At 42.2% G+C, this 23,446-nt stretch overlaps 2 protein-coding genes across 5 annotated transcripts in view; one reads left to right on the top strand and one right to left on the bottom strand.

Moving 5' to 3' along the window:
• The window catches only part of FAM228B (family with sequence similarity 228 member B), a 42,067-nt gene extending 28,767 nt beyond the window's left edge, over positions 1 to 13,300 (top strand). For both annotated transcript variants that reach the window (XM_075338793.1, XM_075338794.1), the window contains 4 exons: positions 4,682 to 4,759; positions 7,432 to 7,519; positions 10,508 to 10,652; positions 11,952 to 13,300. In XM_075338793.1, the coding sequence (XP_075194908.1) occupies positions 4,682 to 4,759; positions 7,432 to 7,519; positions 10,508 to 10,652; positions 11,952 to 12,144 (504 nt within the window). In that variant the 3' untranslated portion in view covers positions 12,145 to 13,300. The remainder of the gene's footprint in view (positions 1 to 4,681; positions 4,760 to 7,431; positions 7,520 to 10,507; positions 10,653 to 11,951) is intronic.
• A 7,998-nt stretch (positions 13,301 to 21,298) lies between these two features.
• Positions 21,299 to 23,446, bottom strand: part of ITSN2 (intersectin 2) — a 295,187-nt gene continuing 293,039 nt past the window's right edge. For all 3 annotated transcript variants that reach the window (XM_075341157.1, XM_075341158.1, XM_075341159.1), the window contains one exon: positions 21,299 to 23,160. In XM_075341157.1, the coding sequence (XP_075197272.1) occupies positions 23,021 to 23,160 (140 nt within the window). In that variant the 3' untranslated portion in view covers positions 21,299 to 23,020. The remainder of the gene's footprint in view (positions 23,161 to 23,446) is intronic.

Here is a 23,446-nt window from a genome sequence, read left to right as displayed (position 1 = left end):
GACATTCTGTCTCACGGGTACAGGATAGAGTTCAGCTCTCGTCCTCCAACTCGTTTCTTCAGAACTTCCCACCGCCCGACCGAGCCTGATGCTCTGCTGCAAGCGGTGGCCGCTCTACGGGCGGAAGGAGTGGTGACTTCTGTTCCTCTTCAGGAACAAGGTCACGGTTTTTTACTCCAATCTGTTTGTGGTGCCAAAGAAGGACGGGTCGTTTCGACCCGTCCTGGATCTAAAGTTGCTCAACAAACACGTAAAAACCAGGAGGTTCCGGATGGAATCTCTCCGCTCCGTCATAGCCTCAATGTCTCAAGGAGATTTCCTAGCATCAATAGACATCAAAGATGCTTATCTCCACGTGCCGATTGCGCCAGAGCATCAGCGTTTTCTACGCTTCGTTGTAGGAAACGAACACCTGCAGTTCGTAGCGTTGCCTTTCGGGCTGGCAACAGCCCCTCGGGTCTTCACCAAGGTCATGGCAGCAGTAGTAGCTGTCCTGCACTCGCAGGGTCACTCTGTGATCCCGTATTTGGACGATCTACTTATAAAGGCACCCTCTCAAGAGGCATGCCAACACAGTCTGAACGTGGCACTGAAGACTCTCCAGAGTTTCGGGTGGATTATCAACTTTTCAAAGTCAAATCTAACCCCGACCCAATCACTAACATATCTTGGCATGGAGTTTCATACTCTCTCAGCGATAGTGAAGCTTCCACTGGACAAGCAGTGTTCTCTGCAGACAGGGGTGCAATCTCTCCTTCAGGGCCAGTCGCACTCCTTGAGGCGCCTCATGCATTTCCTAGGGAAGATGGTGGCAGCAATGGAAGCAGTCCCTTTCGCGCAGTTTCATCTGCGCCCTCTACAATGGGACATTCTCCGCCAATGGGACGGGAAGTCGACGTCCCTCGACAGGGATGTCTCCCTCTCTCAGGCAGCCAAGGACTCTCTCCGATGGTGGCTCCTTCCCACCTCATTGTCACAAGGAAAGTCGTTCCTACCCCCGTCCTGGGAAGTGGTCACGACGGATGCGAGCCTATCAGGGTGGTGAGCAGTGTTTCTTCACCACAGGGCTCAGGGTACGTGGACTCAGAAAGAGTCCACCCTTCAGATCAATGTTCTGGAAATCAGAGCAGTCTATCTTGCTCTGCGAGCCTTCCAACAGTGGCTGGAAGGGAAGCAGATCCGAATTCAGTCGGACAACTCCACAGCGGTGGCGTACATCAACCACCAAGGGGGAACACGCAGTCGGCAAGCCTTCCAAGAAGTCCGGCGGATTCTGACGTGGGTGGAAGACACAGCATCCACCATATCCGCAGTTCACATCCCAGGCGTGGAAAACTGGGAAGCAGACTTTCTCAGTCGCCAGGGCATGGACGCAGGGGAATGGTCCCTTCACCCGGACGTGTTTCAGGAGATTTGTCGCCGCTGGGGGATGCCGGACGTCGACCTGATGGCGTCACGGCACAACAACAAGGTCCCGCTTTTCATGGCACGGTCTCACGATCACCGAGCTCTGGCGGCAGACGCCTTAGTTCAGGATTGGTCGCAGTTCCGGCTACCTTATGTGTTCCCACCTCTGGCATTGTTGCCCAGAGTGCTCCGCAAGATCAGGTCTGACTGCCGTCGCGCCATTCTTGTCGCTCCAGACTGGCCAAGGAGGTCGTGGTACCCGGATCTGTGGCATCTCACGGTAGGCCAACCGTGGGCGCTACCAGAACGTCCAGACTTGCTGTCCCAAGGGCCGTTTTTCCATCTAAATTCTGCGGCCCTGAACCTGACTGTGTGGCCATTGAGTCCTGGATCCTAGCGGCCTCAGGTTTATCTCATGCAGTGGTTGCCACCATGAGACAGGCTAGGAAACCATCCTCCGCCAAGATCTACCACAGAACGTGGAAGATTTTCTTATCTTGGTGCTCTGCTCAGGGAGTTTCTCCCTGGCCATTTGCATTGCCTATTTTTCTTTCCTTCCTGCAGTCTGGGTTGGAAAAAGGCTTGTCGCTTAGCTCCCTTAAAGGTCAAGTCTCCGCGCTATCCGTATTCTTTCAGAAGCGCCTGGCGCGACTTCCTAAGGTACGCACGTTCCTGCAAGGGGTTTGTCATATCATTCCCCCTTACAAGCGGCCATTGGATCCATGGGATCTGAACAAGGTTCTAATTGCTCTCCAGAAGCCACCTTTCGAGCCTATGAAGGAGATTTCTTTTTCTCGGCTTTCACAGAAAGTGGCTTTTCTGGTGGCGGTCACGTCTCTTCGGAGAGTGTCAGAGCTGGCGGCGTTATCTTGCAAATCTCCCTTCCTGGTGTTTCACCAAGACAAGGTAGTTCTGCGTCCAATTCCAGAGTTTCTTCCCAAGGTGGTTTCTTCCTTTCATCTCAATCAAGATATCACTTTACCATCTTTGTGTCCGCATCCAGTTCACCAATTTGAAAAGGGTTTACATCTGTTGGACCTGGTGAGAGCACTCAGGATCTACATTTCCCGCACGGCGCCTCTGCGCCGTTCGGATGCACTCTTTATCCTGGTCGCTGGTCAGCATACAGGATCGCAAGCGTCCAAATCCACCCTTGCGCGGTGGATCAAGGAACCAATTCTTCACACCTACCGTTCTGCTGGGCTTCCGATTCCATCTGGACTGAGGGCCCATTCTACCAGAGCCGTGGGTGCGTCCTGGGCATTACGGCATCAGGCTACGGCTCAGCAGGTATGCCAGGGGGCTACCTGGTCGAGTCTGCACACTTTTACCAAGCATTATCAGGTGCATACCTACGCTTCGGCGGATGCCAGCTTAGGTAGACAAGTCCTTCAGGCGGCGGTGGCCCACCTGTAAGAAAGGGCTGCCTGACAGCCCGATCACGAGGTATTCTTTTACCCACCCAGGGACTGCTTTTGGACGTCCCAATTGTCTGGGTCTCCCAATTAGGAGCGAAAAAGAAGAAGGGAATTTTGTTTACTTACCGTAAATTCCTTTTCTTCTAGCTCCAATTGGGAGACCCAGCACCCGCCCTATTTTTTCTTAGGGTTTTGTTTTTCGGGTGCACATGTTGTTCATGTTGATAAGTTAAGTTCTCCGATATTGTTTATCGGATTGAATTTGTTTTTGAAACAGTTATTGGCTTTCCTCCTTCTTGCTTTTGCACTAAAACTGAGGACCCGTGCTCCCACGGGGGGGTGTATAGCCAGAAGGGGAGGGGCCTTACACTTTTAAGTGTAGTACTTTGTGCGGCCTCCGGAGGCAGTAGCTATACACCCAATTGTCTGGGTCTCCCAATTGGAGCTAGAAGAAAAGGAATTTACGGTAAGTAAACAAAATTCCCTTCTTTCCAAAAATAAGACACTGTCTTATATTTTTTTTTTTTTACCCCCCCCCACCCCAAAAAAGCACTAGGGCTTATTTTTGGAGGAGGTCTTAGTTTTGGAGAAACGTATTGGGGGTAAGTTTAACCCCCAAAAAAAGCAGACCCCCCCCCCCTTCCAAGGAGACTCACACGTTGACACACAATCCAGCCTTACCGAATACTTCTGGCCGCAGGAAATGATGGGAGGAAGTCACGTGTCTGGCCGCAGGTCCTTGCGCTGCGCTGCACAACCTTTCAGGATTCTGCCGGCCAGAAGAAATCTGTGTCGCTGGATGTGGTGAGTATGTGTGTGATGCAATGTGTGTGTGTGTGTGATCCGATGTTTATGTGTGAGAGATTGGATGTTTGTGTGTGAGATCTGATGTGTGAGGCTATGTGATCTGATGTGTGTGGGTGACAGCTGATGTGTGCATGGGTGCTATCACGGCAGGTCCTGCCACTCAGCATTGGGTGAGTGATTGCGGGGTGCCGCTGTCTATAATTAAGTGTCCTGCAATATCTTTATCCTTTTTAGCTGCACGGACACTTCATTACTGAACCGACCAGGGCTTATTTTCAGGGAGGGCTGATATTTAAGCCTTGCTCCAAAAATGCTGAAAATCCCTTCTTGGGCTTATTTTTGAGGAGGGCTTATTTTTGGAAAAACACGGTATTAGTTAAATCCTTATGCATAGTGGACAGTAGTATAGTATATATATTCTTATACATAGGAGCAGTATTATAGTAGTTATATTCTTGTATACAGGGGGGCAGTATTATAGTAGTTATATTCTTGTACATAGAGGGCAGTATTATAGTAGTTATATTCTTGTACATAGGGGGAAGTATTGTAGAGCGGCACCACTTTGAATGTTTTTTGTGTGTGAGTATATACCTATAATAGCCCTCAGTCCAGTACACCACTGCGCAACCGGCTCTGTCTTCACCTATTGTACCATCACCCATTCCCTGTAGACTGTGAGCCCTCGTGGGCAGGGTCCTCTATCCTCCTGTACCATCTGTACTATCTGTTTTGTACTGTTATTGATTGTTGTACGTATACCCTTTTTCACTTGTAAAGCGCCATGGAATAAATGGCGCTATAATAATAAATAATAATAATAATAATATATGTGTGTGTGTACATTAGAGAGATAGATAGAGATATTATATTTATATATATATATATATATATATATATATATAAAAATGTATTTTTACTTAATATACTATGTTTAGTATTTATTCCCAATCCTTTTCCTTGTGATAATGACATCAGGATGATATTTGTGATTTGGGCAGAGCTGTGGGATTCATTAATATTCATCACATGTTATTCTGTTCCTCCAGGGTTGCGCATTTATGAATGATTATGACTCCTCTGAGTATGATCCATTTATTAATCGTCTTTACAAGCAATACCTCCGGGTAAGAAAAGCCTAATAAAGGGCCTAATTAATACATACACAAGCCGAACTACTGCAAGAAGACTACTACAGCCATATATACAATACAGCATTGCAGTACATGAGGAGAAACAGGACAGACAGACCTGACAGAACTTTCTCCCAGTGACTACAATGTCACCCTTTAGTTTGAACATACCTTTCTAAGGCAGAGGTCAAATTTTAGCTTTTTTTTTTTGTGTAACATACTGTATACTTATCTATGGACAGAGTGATGTAGGGATCCATCGTTTTCTACGCCCTGTGGATGCAGCATATAGAATATGAGCACAGCAGCTTCTTTAACAGCAAAAATCACAGCTATTTTTGACCGATCAGTGGAAGTCTCAGGACGTGGACTCCCATAGATCAGCAAAACATGGAATGGGACATTGAAATATACTCAATGTTGAAATTGCAACAATAAGAAGCAAAATTATGTAAATTCTAGGATGCATAGACATATTAATGATGTGTAATGAAAAATGTAATTGAAACAATTTAAAAACCTCAATTTATGGAGTATGAGCACCACATACAGAAATCTCCGCACTTACCGCCTTGTCTGCGATCAGAGGTTATTAACCCCTTAACAACCGCGAGCAGTAAAGTTACATCCTAGTGGTTATAGTGTTAATCCCCACCGGCTGCTGCGGGCTGCCGGCGGGGATCCACGCACATGTCAGCTGATATATACAGCTGACATGTGTGCCCAGAAGGTACGAGTGGAATCGCTATCCACCCGTACCTGTTAACCCTTTAAATGGAGCTGTCAATATGTAACAGCGCCATTATAATCGCGATGGGCGCTAAAACTTTACTCACAGGCAGATACCGGAAGTTACGTGACATGATCACGTGGATCCGGTGGTAGTCATGTAAGCTACAGGAGTCAGCACATCACCCTGTGCTACCATGACAAAGATCCTGCATGTAGCAGCCGAGTAGTGCAATTTACAATAGATGATCATTTCTGTCTGAGCGGTGCTGCGGATCGTGAGAAAGGAAAAAGAAATCAGACTGCTGATCTAGTCCCCTAGGGGGACTAATAAAATAAAAAAAAAAAAAAAAAGCTTTGAAAAATTAAAAAAAAAAAAATAAAACCTAAAAGTTCAAATTGTCCCACGTTCACCCCATTAAAAATTACAGGGTTAAAAAAAATATACACACATTTGGTATTTCAGAGTTCAGAAATGCCCGATCTATCAAAATATAAAAACAATTAATCTGATCGGTAAACGGCGTAGCGGCAAAAATATTCCAAAAGACAAAATTGTTTTTTTTGTCGCCGCAGATTTTGCGCAAAATGCAATAACAGGTGATCAAAACGTTGCATCGGCGCAAAAATGGTACTGTTAAAAATGTCAACTCAAAGCACAAAAAACAAGCCATCAATAAGCCATGGATCCTGAAAAAATGAGAAAGCTATGGGTTGCGGAAAATGGCGCAAAACGTACACCACTTTTTTTTCAAAGTTCAGATTTTTTTTAACCCCTTAGATAAAAGTAAACCTGTACATGTTTAGTGTCTACGAACTCGCACCGACCTGAGGCATCACACCCACACATCAGTGTTACCATATGGTGCACATGGTGAATAATATATCCCAAAATCAATAGTGCAATCACACTTTTTTTTTTTTTTTTTGCAATTTTTTTTCGAATTTGGAATTTTGCTATTTTCCAGTACACTATATGGTAAAACTCATGGTTTTATTTAAAAGTACAACTAGTTAGGCAAAAAAATGAGCCCTCATATGACCAGATTGATTGATGACCAGATTATTGAAAAATAAAAGTTACGTCTCTCGGAAGAACGGAAAAAAAACGGAAAGCACAATCGGCCGGTCGTAAAGAGGTTAATGGTTTTAGAAGTAATGTTTTGCCGAGCTGACCGCACTCAGGCAGCAAATCATCAAGATCTGCTACTGGCAGCTGCTTTGTAATTGCCAGTAACAGGACCCTTCTAGTCTTCATTCCAGGTACACTAACACCTCGGTGTTACATTGATTTGGCCATTTCTACAAAATGTTTTTTGTTTTTTTTTTCAACACGACACCACCAGTCTGCATATAGCTCGTGCTACTATGAGCAGCCTGCTTGGACTGAAGGTGCAACCACGGCCTGCAGCGTTTCCAGGGTTGTCTCTTATTGAGCACATCTGATACATCATTGGTTGGTACTTACATAGGAGCTGCCAGCAGTGGCTCTTGATGATTTACCTAAGTGCATTCAGTGCGGCAGAACATTAGTCCGACCATTAAAAACATCATTGATAGCAGCCAAGGCTGGAAGTGCAGGGATTTCTGCATGTGGCACAGGTACTGAATAAATTGAGAGGTTCCGATTTTTTTATTTTTTTTTTCATTTTTTTTTTTTTATCATTTTGCATATCATTAATGTATCTGGCATCCTGTGATTTCCAAAATTGGATGACTTTTCCTTCTTCATGTTGCAATTTCAATTTGAAGTGTATATAAAATTATAGGTACCCTTTTTAAAGTCTTTTGGCATGGAGTCATATAGGTTTGTATAGGAGCTGTATACATAATACAATATAGAAGATTTTAATCAAGTGTATTAGCAAAGTTATTTCCTCTAAATGCACTTTCCCCATAATGTAAAATATATCCATTCATTTACTTTTCTTGTTCAGGTTTCAACTCCGATGTTCCAGGACCCTCTCCTCCAGCAATCTCAGAAGAGGTATGAGGAGGAGAAGATAGCCATGCACTGTGCGACAGGTAAGGTATGAGGGCTAGTACCAACTCCTCCAGGTCTCTCTCTCTCTTATTTATACATATACATATATATATATATATATATATATATATATATATACATATATATATATATATATATATATATATATATATATATATATATATATTATAATATATATGAGAGAGAGAGAGAAATTTTCTACAATTTTACTTATGGTATAGGATATTGTGGCGCCCCTGAGGCTTCAGTCGCCACAGGGTACTGCATTTCCCTTAAGATGTAGTACCCATCCCGGGTAAGGAAAGGTTAATCACTGGTGTTTCTCACATTCACAAACAGGTGCTTTCCCACCGGGGGGGGGAAGGCCTGGGGTAGACAGGGGGGTGGCGTGGCTATCACGAGACATGGGACTTTCCCGGTCACTAGGACAACCACCTGGGGGGTGGGCACCACTTGGGGGAAAAAGGGAAGGAGCATCTTCACACATAGCCAGTTAGCCCCGGGCACAGCTTGGGGTGAGACACACAGCTGGGACCTCGGTCCAATTGTTTTACCTCACACTTCTGGGAGCGCCATAGGACCCTGTTATGATCTGGTCACCGTGGACGATCACAAAAATCCCATCCGCAGAAAAAACACTAGTAGTTGAAACCTGAGTTGACTGCAATCCCCTATCTGTTAGACCACACTAGAAGTAGCCGTGGAGCGTTCCTAAACACACCTAGACGCCTCATCACAGGCTGTATGATTCTCCAGGTAAGATTACGTAGATACCAAAAGTATATTACGTCCCTGTTCGTTAAGTCACGTTAAAATAGGACGTAATTTTACGGCCCGCGGTCGTGAAGGGGTTAAGTGGAAAGAAAAAAATTCCCAAAAATTTGTAACACTAAAAAAAAAAATCTTGCTTGACACAACTTTCCAAGAGCCATAACATTATAACATTTTCCATTTTTTGGGGATTTGGGGCTGCGTGAGGGCTTGTTTTTTGCGCATTGAATTGATGTGTTTTTATTGACATGTTTTAGGGATCAGCTGTTATTTATTTATTTCTGTTGTTGAGGCAGCAGAAAAACTGTAATTCTGACATTTTGTTATTCTTCTTGTTACGCTATTTATCAAGCGGAGTCATTTATTAAGTATTTTGATATATCAGACATTTTTAAAAACAGCAATGCCGTATACATTATATATAATATATATATATATATATATATATATATATATATATATATATATATATATATATATATAAAATTTTGAAATAAAGGTTGTAGACCAGCTCACCTGTCTGAGCTCAAGCCCCGGCCTCCTTGTTCTCCTTATTGCACAGACTCGAAGTGGGAGACTTCCAAGATGTGTAGAACAAGATGAAGAAGGATCCAGCAAGGCAGAATGACTCCAAAGGGCAACAAAAGTTTTTTTTTTTTTTTTCTCTGACTTTATTATCTAAGAATAAAAAATTCCAGAGCTCTTGACAAGTTGTTAAGTGCAAGGTATATGCAGTATGGACTACGAGTTTCGGCGGACGCAGCCGCCTTCTTCACGGTCCCAAGACAAAACTCAGAGTTGGCACCCCGCAATCACGATACTGGAGCGCTGGTGGGAGCGGGGAATGACGCACCCCCTGCCTGCGCGTGTTAAATCCCACTTATCAGAGATAGTTAATAGGTTTAATAGGGTTAATAGCCGCAGGTGAATCTATGATCCATCTGCTACTATTGGAGGCACATGACAACTGATCAGACCAGCCGGTATGTTGCGGGAAAGATGCGGGCGACACAACGGAAGACGTACATGGCAAGTCATGGGTCATTAAGAAGGATGGCACAATTTATGGATTTAAGAAAAACTCTTTCATCTACTGTCACCCCCTTTAAAGGGAACCTGTCACCAGATTTGGCGACTATAAACTGCGGCCACCACTTGTGGGCTCTTATATACAGCATGTTAGAATGCTGTATATAAGAACCTGAGCCGCTGTGTAGAGCGTAAAAATCATTTTATACTACTCACCTAAAGGGTGGTGAAGTGCAGACTGGTTGGATGGGTGTCTCCATTCTCCGGTATGGCGCCTCCTCTTTTGGCAATCTTTTTCCTGTTCTTCTGCAGCCTGGGTGCATGACGTGTCCTACGTCAGCCACACAGGCATTGAGGTTCCACGCAGGCGCACTTTGATCTGCCCTGAGCAGAGCAGATCAAAGTATTGTAGTGCGCCTGCGCAGGACCTCAATGCCTGTGAGGATGACGTAGGATGTGTCATGCACTCCGGCTTCAAAAGAAGGAGGACAAAGATGTCCGAAAGAGGAGGCGCCATACCGGAGAATGGAGACACGCATCCAACCAGTCTACACCTCACCGTAGGTGAATATTATAAAGTCATTTTTACATTCTACACAGCGACCTGGGCTATTATATACAGCATTCTAACATGTTGTATATAAGAGCCCACTGGTGTTGGCAGCAATCCAACCCAATCTGGTGACAGGTTCCCTTTAAATTATTTAATAAGGTCTCTGCCGGATTTAAAAAAAAAAAAAATGGTTTTCAGGTACAGAGGAGAAGTCTATGGCTTTGATTCATCACAGCAATTTCTCTAGAATTCTTGTGCAAATTGCTTTGAAAACTGAGTTGCACCAGAATTTGGAAACTTTTAGCTTTTTTTCTCTAATTTCTCTCAGCTATGACAAAATGGGTGGACCTGGGGCGTAACGCCAGTGGTCATCTAATTCATGACAATCTGTTGTGTTCCTTACCCCAGAAATCTCACTCTAGTCATGGACTGGAGTAAGATTCCAGATAAGGTCCAGAGAGCTGTACGCCACTCACTAGATGCTCCAGGTTCACGAAGATGTGTGCACCTCTTCATGAATCAGGAGCGCCTGACTCTACAACGCCCCCTTAAGAATATCGCCAGTCTTGATGAATTGGAGCCAAGTTTTGTTCCTGGGTGACCAGGGATAGCAATATTAGGACTCTGTCTTTGATCACTGATTCTCTTCTTAAAGGCCGGGTGTTTTCTGCCAAGGAAATCCATGAACTGAACTTGCAGAAGCTTCCTCGGGTCCCGCTGGGTCGTCAGAGCATGAATGGAGCCGAATGGCTGAAGACTCCATTAGGATACATTGAGAGTGACATCAGGCTGAAGAACAGGTGAGGATCTTCCTGCGACCCCAGAGCAAAATAGCCCCTCAAAGTTGCCTATTGCTCCAAATCATAAAACTCGCTTGTGAATCCTGACAGATATCATTGCTAGCTGTAATGGAGTCTGTGGCCCCGAATCACCATTGTCTTTGTGGCGGTTTATTTGGGCGCGTTTTTGTCTAATTTTTTGCCTTGTTTGCACCCAGTTCATTCAATTTTGTGCTCACCTGTGTTTTTTTTTTCTTTGTGTTTTCTACTTTGTGGGCAGAGTTTAATGACTCTGTTTTCGGCTCATTCATAAATTGTGAATTTAAGAAGTCTCAACAAGTGTATCAACTCTACTCCAGTCGCTCCTGGCGTAGTTTTCTGCATGTTTTTGAAAAGTTCAATATTTTGCAGTCATTTGAAAAAGATGCAGCTTTTTTTTACTCACAAAGCAAATAATATAATAACGTATAATAACAGGAAAGACAAATTTATTTTTTTTTTGCATCAAATTCATGAATTGTCTGTTAATTTGATGAATTAGGGTCAATAAACACAATACAAGGCAAAAAGTGACAACCACCCCACCCCCCCATGATGAATCAGGGCCAAGGAGTATAAAAATCCGGCCCACATCTTTCAGTCCTTTAAATATTCTCCTTAAGGAGACTTTGCAAGCCAGTCTGGCTGCCAAGTAAGGGGACTTTAAATAGTAATTCCACATTCACTGCTACACTAAGGTAAGGCCATGTGCCAAAGGGAAAATGTACATGCGGAATTTTCTGCAGGTATTTCCGCAGGTTCCCGCAGCAGCTCCCCGGAGTCCGCAGCTATCCATTGTTGCGGATTTCATGCGGAATTGTTGCGGAAAACGTGCGGAATTTGAGTATTATTCCTGAGGATTTCCCCCTCTGTATCTCCATAGTAGAAAGGCAAGGAAATCCGCATGAATAATTGACATGCAGTTCTTTGCGGGAAATCCGCAGCATTTTCCACAGGTGCAAAATCCACAGCACTCCCCAAACCCCATAGGATAACATGGGGAGTCTCTGTACTTGCGCAAACCTGCAGATTTATTGAAAATCTAGAAATTCTGCAGGCTTTTTGCAGCAAATCTGCAGGTATTTTTTCCCGTGGGCACAAGGCCTAAGAACATCCGCACTGCCCACGTGCACCAAGGAAGCTAGACTTGGTCCAAAAATCTGGTTAAATAAAAAAAAAACAAAAACCTAAAAATACAAGATGGCATCCTCTAACATGTTGGAGAGCGGTGAAGCCTATGGAGTCATTAGATTGTGAGCAGTTTCTTTCTATATCTTACAGGCAGAGGGTCAAAGGGTCCTGTAACCAGGAAAGCCTGGATTTCAAGCTGTGGGTAGATGCCAAATACCCCCCTGAGATCGTCAGACGCGAGATGAAAATCAGTCAGAAGAGGAAGTTTCCTGTGAGGCCATCGTCCCTCCCTGCATACTGCAAACACTGGGGGCCTGAGCCCACAAACACCATCGCATTATAGACTGACTATGTGACAGAGACGCGGGGGGGAAACTTCATTACTGTGTTGGGTGTAGAAAAGATAAGAACATTCCTCTCACAAAAAAAATAAAAAAAATTTGGAATGGCTTCCTGGCTGTCACATAATGCATTGCAGTTGGAATGTCATTCTGAAACGTATGGTGCCTTGAAAAAGTATTCATACCCCATGAACTGTTTCACCCACAAACATAAATGTATTTTAGTGTGTATGTATGTATTACACACCAACACTAGGTAGCAAGTATTTGTGAAGTGTAAAAGAGATGCTATATGTTTTTTTTTTAAATATTTTAAAAATATAAATCTGAAAATTGTGAGGTGCATTTGTATTCAGCCCCCTGAAGCCTGATACCCCTAAATAAAATTGTGGCTGACCCATGACACTAATTAGTAAATTGAGTCCACCTGTGTATATTTTATTCTCCGTATAACTACAGCTGTTCTGTGAAGGCTTCAGGTTTGTGTGAGAACATTAGGGATCAATCTGCATCAAGAAAGCTAAGGAACACATCAGACAGGTCAGGGAGAAAGAGGAGAGTAAAGCAGGGTTAGGTTATAAATAATGGGCTATAAATACCCCAAACTCTGTATATCTCATGGAGCACTGTTTAATTCATCATCCAAAAATGAAAAGAGTTTTGGCACAACTGCAAACCCACTAAGCCATGGCCAACCGCCTAAAACTGACATCCCAAGAAGGAGAGCACTAATTAGAGAAGCAGCCAAAAGGCCCATGGTTACTCTGTGGAGGAGTTGAAAATATCCACAGCGCAGGTGGGAGAAGTACGGTATTAGTCGTTTACTCCACATACCTGATATTTTTTAAAGAGTGGCAAGAAGCAATTTTTGAAAGCAAAACTTAAGAAATCCTGTTTGCAAAAGGCAATGTAGGAGACAAAGCAAGCATGTGGAAGAAGGTGCTGTGTTCAGATGAAACCAAAGTAGGTGTTTTTTGCTAAATTCAAAACGCTATGTGTGGTTAAAAACGAATTCTGCACATCACCCTAAAAACACCATCCCCACCGTCAAACATGGTGGTGGCAGCATCCTGCTGTGGGGAGAGTTTTCTTCAGCAGGGACAGGGAAGCTGCTCAGAGTTGATGGGAAGATGGATGGAACTTAAATACAGAGCAATCCTGGAGGAAAACCTTTTAGACTTAGCAAAAGACTTGAGACTGAGCTGTAGCTTCACCTTGGCCCTAAAGATCCTGCCAGAGCTACAATGGAGGGTTTAGATCAGAGGTCTCAAACATGCGGCCCCCGAGACTGCTTGTTGCGGCTTGCAGACCCCGTGAAAATTGCAGATCTATGCCGGAAACCAGCGCCGGCAGGACTTTACTGCAATTGAATCATTTGCGGCAGAGGAGCTGTCTGCACTATATCAATGGCTGCTGCCTGCGAATCAGATGCAAGGAAGAGACGTCGCTGTATAACGTCACATCATTGCATCTGATTGGCTGGCGGTAGCCATTGATATAGTGCAGATAGCTCCTCTGCGCGGCACCGCTGTCGCAAGTGATTCACTTGTAGTAAAGTCCTGCCGGCGCCAGTTCCCAACATAGATCTGCAATTGTCACGGGGTCTGCAAGCCGCAACAAGCAGACCTCTGTGATCTTGTCTGGTGCACGGAGCCACCACTGCAGGCTGCCATCATAGATTTACTGCAGTTGAATGCTTTGTGGCGCTGTAAAGCATTCAACTGCAGTAAAGCACTGACCGCAGTGGCGGCAGCCCCGTGTATGGGATGCGATCATGGAGGAGTGATTCTTGTGGACCGCAGCCACACAGACCCCTCCATGATCACGTCCAATACACAGGGCCGCTGCCGTCAGTGCTTTACTGCAGTTGAATGCTTTGCGCCACCGCCGCCGTAAAGCATTCAACTGCAGTAAAGCCATGAACGCAGACAGAAGCACTGTACACTGCCGTATAAGACACCCGGCGTATAAGATAACCCCCGACTTTTCAGAAGATTTTCAGGGGTTAAAAAGTCATCTTATACGCTGGAAAATACGGTAAGTTTGTGGGTGTAATGTGAAGAAAAAAAAAAAACCAATGTGTTCATAGGGTATGAATACTTTTTCAAGGCACTGTAGATGGTGGAAAATTCTATCAGAAAGGTTTCCCTACTCCTCTCGAGTGGGAAGTGTATCTATTTGGCTATAAATTCACATACAGACACCACATTAAAATCAGAAAACAATATCCTGGATTTATAAATATGCTCAAATGTCATGCATGACGGGATTTTTGTTGCTTGTCGTGATGAGAAAAGTGGGTAAACTCTCCACAGGGGTTATTAAATAAATGCCCCCCACACCAACTAATACCTGGAAAATGGAGTTAAATCATGCTCCACTCTCTGCAAAGTGCTCTGTCATGCCAAAAGCACTTAACCTCTCATTTGCATATAAAATAAAATGCAGATTTCTTAGAAATGTAGTAAAACGTGGATGATATAACAGTGCCAATGGATTTAGCTTCCAAAGATCTGTATACCCATGTATCTGGTTGGGGGGGGGTTGATCTTATTGACAGATTACAATGATTTAAAGGTAAAGAGAGTCTGGAGGCAATAATCAGTTTTTTTTTTTTCTTTTATATAGATTTTAGTATCATCTCAACATGCAGAGCAATCATAGATTAGCAATACACATTCTTATTATACATCTGAAACAAATAATTGCCAGGTCGCAACATCTAACGTAAACCAATTCCTCCTCAGATTCCACAAACCTGAGCGTAAAGTGAAACGGTCAAAATATTACGTAAAAAAATACATATAATAATGTTCTAGCCAGTGTTACATCCGGTCCGATAAAGGCGAGAAACGCTGTTCAGAATGCTGCGTTCTGCAGATGTTATTGGATCCCGGGCTCTCGGTTAAGGCATCATATATTATATATCATATAACCACACAGTGCAATGTAATAAAATATACACACATCTTCCTATACATTAGAATCAAGTTTCAAATTAACAGGTTTGAGTTGCAAAAAGTGCAAGATATAGTTATCAATCTGTAAATTCTCAGTTCCCGTAGGCAGTAAATTTCCCTTATCCCAGCAGTCACTGTATTATATCAGTGATGGGACTGCGAGGGGTCCCTGTAGGCCCCCAGGTAAAGCCTAAATTGTATATGGCAGCAGACTACATTTCCATGGAATCTTCTGCCAGGTTGAACTTGTCTGACCGTTTTTTAGTCCTTTGAGATAAGCGGTGACCGGGGTGCTGAAAAGCAGCTTATTTCCCTATAACTCCTTTGTATGAGCATTGAGTATATTATAGGGGTCGTACACTACTTTAACAACCCCTTTTCATTCCCCCCCCATAAAAATGAATAAGCCGATACTCCCCTACGGTGTTGGCGTGGTTCCCGCGATATCTGAAGTCACATTCCCACATTGACATCCAAGCTCCGCGACCAAGCGGCGCCGGCATCCTTCGGACAGCGCTCACATCCTACTCAAATATCCAAAGGTGGGGCGACAGACCCGGGCACTGATTTGTCACGAGGCTCGCATGTCATAAGGTTACGTGGGCCCTGGCAACAGCTTCAGATATCACTGGCACCGGAAGCGAGCATAGGCTTATTAATTTTTATGGGGCCGAACAAGGGGAATGAGGAGTTGTCCAAGTAGTAGACAACCTCTTTATATTTTATGTATAGCTGCTTCTGTGAGGTCACTACTTCACATGAGTGAATGCTAAAGGAGTTGTCTCAATTTCTTAAATGGGTAAAATTGAAAAGAGCTTGTTAAAACAAACAAGCAACTTTGCACATACCTCTTAATAAAAATCTCAAGAACAGAGGGATTCTGAATTTTCAAGTTTACTGCTCATTATCTACATTTCTAGCCACCTCTGCAATCTATCAGCAGTGGCTGGTTTTCTAGGTAAGGAGCACTTTTGCAAGTAGAGCTTTAAAGCTGTCCATCGAATATCTGTTTCCCTATGCGCCTCTGATGCTGCAAAATATACGCCGCCTCCGCTTACAGCATGGGAGATTGCACAGATCAGTTCAGCGACAATAAGACCTATCAATCTTCAGGAACGCATTGCCCCAGAAAGGTGTCCAGAGTCCTGAAAATAGATTAGACAACCCCTTTAAGAAAAGTAGAAAGTATCATTGACTGCTTTACTGTAATGTATACCATAGAGTTACGCAAGTCCTATGTTTTTGCATGCCTTTTATACACAAGTAGTGGTGGTTTAGTTCTTAGTTATGATCATTCGGTCTTTGCAGCTTTACATGCACTGGCATTCTGCATTATTCTACAGTGCAACTTAGGTAAAAAGCAGCTGCAGTGTAAAGCATGGATAAGGGTCAGCAGTCTGATGAGGCAGTAGGTGTTGTTTAAATTATCTAAGACTAACAGGTAATCTAGCTAAGCTGGAGGGACCGATTATAACTGTATTCTAGTTTAATAAAGAATAGTTTTTGAATGCCTAAAACTACTCTGTGTGAACATTGCCTTAGTTTGGGGCCGGTGAGGTCCCTACAGTTGCTGTGAGCACTAATACTCTATTGTGTCACACAAGGCACAATGGGTGATATGCAATATGACATGATAAATTGAGCCCACTTCACTATTGAAAAGTGGTAAAAGGATTTTCAACCTGGGAATTAGGTCCCGCCATGGGTACCAACAAAACCCTTCAACCTAGTCTACTGTGAATTATTGAATAGCATTATTACTGGAAGAGTAAACAAGAAGTTAGATGACAAAAAAAACATCTAAAAGAAGAAATTTGTCCTTTATTAGGCAGAATAAAGAGTTACTTTGCAGCAACAGTTTTGGCTGTCCTTATATTACAAGGACACCCATACATATGAATAACGCCATGTAATACTAGCTTGTGTTATTTAGAAGAATGGACCTCCCTGTCATAAAAGGACAGCTTGAGCCCTCCAGAACTAGAATCACTTGCAGAAATGGCCGGCTGGTCATGGCTTCCTCCTCAACAATCAGTTATTTGTCATGGGAAATAGGAGCAAAACCTGGAACTGCATTTTGAAAGGAAAGTGTACTAGGGAAATGCTTAGGCAGGATGCTGGGAAGATGACTTCAGATCACAAAGGTCGTCTTATATTCAGATCTAGAAAACCAGATATTCTGAAGTTCTATTTTCATGTGTTCCATCAATATCTTTCTATTATAATGTAGGAACTATCTACAGCCGCATACCTACCGGTAGTAACAAGCCTTAGGCACGGTATCTCACATAATCTGTCAGAGGCTATGTTTTTGTTTTTAGAAAAGGAAAAGAAAACATCATCTTCATCATTATGGGTTGCTTTAGCACCGAGTTAAAGGGATATTGCCAAAATCTGGTAACCCTGACCTTGATATCCTCATTCTCTCATTTTGCTTCATATAATCCTCATAGGCCCCCTCATCACTTGCTTAACGCCTGTTTTTTCATCTGGTTTAAAGAACAAAGTTTTGCTACCGTGTTTATCCAGTTGAACAATGGTTGATTGCTGACAGCAATCAACCGTTCATTTGGTTTGGCCTTTTTTTTTTTTTTTTTACTTTGCACCCAATTTATTATTTTCTTTCTGCCTTTTTTTTTTTTTAATTCCAATCTTAAATGCCATTGCCGGTTTTTTTTTTGGTTTCCCGCATTATTGGTGGAGTTTAATGATTTCAGATGTTTTCGACTGATTCATCAATTGCAGCTTTTTTTAAAAAAGTTGCAAAATTTCGGGTTTTTTTTGGTTTCCCGCATTGTTGGCGGAGTTTAATGATTTCAGAGGTTTTCGGCTGATTCATCAATTGCAACTTTTTTAAAAAGTTGCAAAATTTGGGCCAACTGTACTCCAGTCGCCCCTGGTGTAGTTTTATATTATGGTATACATGGTCATATATTATATTATATATAGTTTTATATTATATATATATATGGTCATATATTATAGTCATACATGTTTTATATTATATTCATTATATTGGTTAAAAATGCAACTTTTTGTTAAAAAAAACAACTCAAGAATGGCTTAATTACAGGAATGAAGCCCTTTGTTTGACTTAGCGCCAAATTTCTGGATCACTTTCATACATTTGGTGCAATAAACGTCAGTGAATACCACAAGACATAAGAAAAGAGACTTAAAAAAAAAAAAAAGCAAATGATGAATTAGGCCAAAGTGTTTTTTTGTGTGTCATCTATGGGTTTTTCTCGTCTCCATTTCTCATAAAATACTGACTAAAGTCACCACTGGCTGGTTGACATCTTTCCGCAGCATGGATTCGTCTCTGCCCCTTTGATTAAACTATTAGGGCGCATTGAGAGGGTATCATTTCTGAAAATCTGAACAGGTTTTACATCCCTTTTCAAAAAGCACAATAGTGCTCAGTGGTACAGAGCCCCTAGTGGTGGATTTATCTATCAACAAAAGTATATTTTTGATATATACACACACACACATATATATATATATATATATATATATAATATTTACAATATATATACATACTGTAAATATATATATATATATATATATATATACACACTGTAAATATATATATACACTAAATATATACATACTGTAAATATATATATACTGTAAATATATATATTTGTTATTGTTTGAACCACAGAATATATAATACAACATATTTACACTATGAAATGCCCCAATCTAACAAAAGCATGCAGTAATCAACCTTTTCTTAGGACACCTAATCTAAAAAGACCTCATTTAAAGGGACAGGCCAGGAAATTTGTTAAGCCTATGGTTGAAGACACTTCAAGCCTTCATTTACTCCAGGAGATGCAATTTTAATGCCATTAAGTGATTAACTTGAGTAATTATTATATTCCCGTTACATGCACCTATTTCGCTAGGAGGCGGCCATTTTTAATATTTGCTGGTGTATTTATGATTTAGCTCTCTTTACAGCAAAAAAAAAACAACAAAAAAACAACTTTATTCTTAATTTTTAATATTGATTTTATTTTCTAGTCACAAAGCGGACCTGATCTAAACACCAAGTCTTCTGTAAAAGACCATGAGGATCCCCTATTCAGACCCAGCAGGGGCAGCAGTAGGTCTTATGTATGCTGAGAACTCCAGAATTGTGATTGCAGCTCTGGATGTGATGTGAATGACAGTGTAAGGCATAATCTACATAAGGAAAAGCACAAGATGAGTAAAGCTAATTATTATGTACAATCAATTTGATCTAAAATGAGAATAATTCTAAATGCAGCTCAGGGTGTGACTAGAGAATAAGTCATAACTCAGGAAAAGTGATAGGTGGAGCAAATATTTGCCATTTTAAGGTATGTGTTTATGACGTCCTAATTACGACAGCAGATTCGCGGATGTTTTCCTAGGCAAAACAGGTGGTCTTTTCCTCTGGCCCTTGCGCTGGCAGTTTCACTCTAGTTTTTACATCGGCTTCCTTTTCTTTTAAAATTGAAACAAGAACTAGCTGGCAGCTTCTCCCCGAAAAATTAACATGATACTTTCCAAGCTCAGAAGCAGTTAAATGAATTACCAAAAGACAGAACATGTGCACAGCAATGTCGTTTTTACATTGCTGTGCATTGTCTTAATTTTTGGAGTTGGTTTCGCAGTGCTTTTTCAGGCGGGATCGGCCTGGAAAATACATCTTGTACAAATTTTACTAATTCAGGGTCCCCAGGTCCATCACAGTCTCTGCTGCTGCCATTATCTGCAACACTGTTGTAACATCGACAGCACTGCAGCCAATCACTGATTTCACCAGCTCCATCTGAGTTATGTCACAAGCTGCTGAGCTCACGGATTGGCTGCAGTGCTGCTGATGAGACACAATGAGCAGCGGTGGAGACTAGGGAGGGGGAGGAGTTTTTTTTTTTTTTTTTTAAACAGCCCAGAGGGAAAGGGAGTTTCCAAAACTGTGGTTGTCTGGTGTCACTCAATTCCACCGCCAAGCTGAGCGGTAATGATGAGGTTATGACCCACACAACTCTATTGATACACGTGTACTGTTCATTAGACTAGGATACACGCAGAATACCAGGCGAGCGTGCACGCATCTCTGCAGGTAAGTGGGGTGGTAATGTCATCGGCACAGTCTACCGCCGAAGCAGAAGTAAATGCAGCTGGACAATCCTTTTTAAGGAACAAAGAATTAGAAAAAATTCTGAGTGCAGCTCTGGGTGTGACTAGTTTAGGAGGATCAAATTATTTACCAGGTTAATCAACCTTATACTTGCAATCGGCAAAATTCTGAATGCAGCTGTGGCTGGACATGGAGTAGAGGACAATGTAACTAAGGAGAGAAGGATAGCGTGCCCAATGTGTATGTATGTGTGTGTGTGTGTGTGTGTGTGTGTGTGTGTGTGTGTGTGTGTGTATAGCTATAGGCATAGAAGTGGGGTCTAGGTATAGTAAAGTAGCCATGCGCTATGCAATGAAACCACCTATAGCACCACCTGGTGGAAAACAACGGAGTTAGCATTTTTATCTTGAAAACGGAACGAAGTAGAGAAAAAAAGTGAATTACAAAGTTGTAGGGCATCATCAATTCAATACGAATCGACACCTTGCATACAGAAATGCTATGATATGAAACCCATGACCCCCCAAATCATTGAATGCTGGTCACGCATATGGCGCGCATTTAAGTTTGATGCTCAAAGTTGCCCCCGTCAGCTACAATGCACATCTGGACTCTGCACAGCATACTGTATCTTGCTGCACGTTGTGCAATATGGTGGGTGACACGTTTGCACAAGCATCTGTGATACGTCGTCGTAGGTCCTGCAATGTTGGTGGAGGGGTCGCATACACTTGCTGTTTGATGTGACCTCACAGAAAGAAGTCCACTGGGGTCAGGTCAAATGAGCGTGGAGGCCACTCCATGCAGCCACCATACCCAATGACTTGTAGGAAGGTCTCCATGAGGTATCGCTTCACGTCCACAGCCTTGTGAGTTTTACACGTTCTAATCATAGCATTTCTGTATGCAAGGTGTCGATTCATATTGAATTGATGATGCCCTACAACTTTGTAATTCACTTTTTTCTCTCTCGTTCCATTTTCGAGATAAAAATGCTAACTGTTGTTTTCCACCAGGTGGCGCTATAAGTGGTTTCATTGTGTAGCGCATGGCTACTTTACTATACCTAGACACCACTTCTATGCCTATAGCTGCCGCCGTTCTCAAGTTAATGGCGGTGGACAGGATATGGGTGGACACACTGTGTGTATGTGTGTGTGTGTGTATATATAAATTACACATTGTATATAGTATACTACCTGGTATGTTCCTTTTTTATTGTATATATTTGGATAGAGAATAGTGTACTATACTATAGCAAAAATAGCAACATATCCTAGACCAATACACTCCAATAGATTATCTTTTTGACCTCTATCAGATAAATTGATATGTTTCGCATATATACGGGGATCTTTTCCCATTTTATAGGCTCCAACCATGATGTGAACAAAGCCTAAAACATGATATGAGTCGAATAAAACAAGCAAGAGGAAAAAAAAGCTAGAGAGTTTTCCAGAATAATCCACACTACACACAGAAACAGCTGAATTCTGAGTTTAGCTCTGGAGGTGAATAGTCTATGATGATGTAACAGATTACCAAGTTATCCCTCATTATTCACACATAACCCATAAAACGAGCCAATAAGTGTAAATTAACAGTTAATGCTCTTTAATAACGAGCCCTGCAGTCCTTCCCACAGAGTTTGGCAGCTTAATCCACACTACACACAGAAGCAACTGAATTCTGAGTGCAGCTCTAAAGGTGAATAGCGTATAATAATGTAACGGATTACCAAATTATTCCATATTATTCACAGACAACCCGTAAAACGGGCCAATAAGTGTAAATTAACAGTTAACGCTCATTAATAACGAGCCCTGCAGTCCTGCAAAGTTTGCTAACTTAATCCACACTACACACAGAAGCAGCTGAATTCTGAGTGCAGCTCTGGATGTGCATAGCATGTGATGATGTAATTGATTACCAAGTTATTCCACATTATATACAGACTTAACCTGTAAAGCGAGCTAATAAGTGTAAATTAACGCTCTGTAGTAACGACCCCTCCAGTCCTTGCGGCAGCACAGATCCGGGTCACTTCCCAGTAGTGACACTTTATAAAGAAATATGTATATTTATAAAGGAATCTTATTGGCGAGTCTAAAGATTCAGCTCTTTCGAGGCCTGTCCAAATTGACATAAAATTAATGTAAAACAACCCGTCCCTTTAAGAGAGTCATACGGGACAATGGTATTCATCACATCATAAATATATTAAAAAAAAGACAAAAAAAAAACCTCTCTCCCAGTGTATCCGCCATATAGAAATATTTACACGACTATAAATATAGAATTCTAGCTGCTTATCTTCATTCTTTTCACGTTCAGATTCTTATAAAATTAGATTTCTTTTTCCTAAATCCGAATTTCCACCTCGTTTTTACGAATCCAGAAAAATTTAGAATTTGTTTTATTCCTTTAATATAATGCAAAAAAAATAAATAAAATAAAATAAAATAAAAAAATAGATGATAAATTATTCTATTCCCATGGGGAAGCTTGGTAGGTAATAATGAGAACCTTCGCTATCATGGCACCAGATACTTGCCACATGTACTCACAGAAGATCATTAGGTTTCCCCTGGCACCAACAAAAGGAAAAGGTTAAAACGGACCCTTAAGATGATGCAAAACATAAAGCGCAGCGGTTCTGCTTGGTACAAGGCACTGTGATTGTGTATCCTGCATTTGCATAGGTCAGTAGCAAAGGACTGTGAAGTCTGGAGCCAGTTTTGCACTCTTCAGTTTTCGCGCATACCCACAGAGTTGACTGTAGGGGGCGCTATTTATTACTTAAAACAGCTGCATGTCGAAGCGCACGAACACCTCCCCCGTTGGCACCTCGTGTAGGAGTAGACGTTTGGTAGACGGGCCTTTGCTCTCTTGTTCAGACCTGATCTTCCCTACAGGAATTTCAGTGCGGCCCAGAAAATCTGAAAGAGACATTATTACATTTATAGAGGCAAGAGAAGTTACAGTAGATAATTTAGATTTTGGCTTCAAAGGAATATGTCAGCAGGTTTTTGTTATGTAATCTGAGAGCAGCATGATGTAGGGGCAGAGAGCCCGATTCCAGTGATGTATCACTTACTGGACTGCTGTGTGCGGTTTCGATAGAATCCCTGTTTTTGCTCGCAGTGCTATGAAAGCTGTGTATAACTAACTCCGCCCAAACCACTGATTGGCAGCTTCCTGTGTATACTGTAAGCAAGCTGCCAA

The sequence above is a fragment of the Anomaloglossus baeobatrachus genome, chromosome 3 (assembly GCF_048569485.1).
Source record: "Anomaloglossus baeobatrachus isolate aAnoBae1 chromosome 3, aAnoBae1.hap1, whole genome shotgun sequence".
NCBI classification, from domain to species: domain Eukaryota; kingdom Metazoa; phylum Chordata; class Amphibia; order Anura; family Aromobatidae; genus Anomaloglossus; species Anomaloglossus baeobatrachus.
The sequence above is the reverse complement of the archived record's forward strand: the minus strand, read 5'-3'. Positions and strand labels throughout refer to the sequence as shown.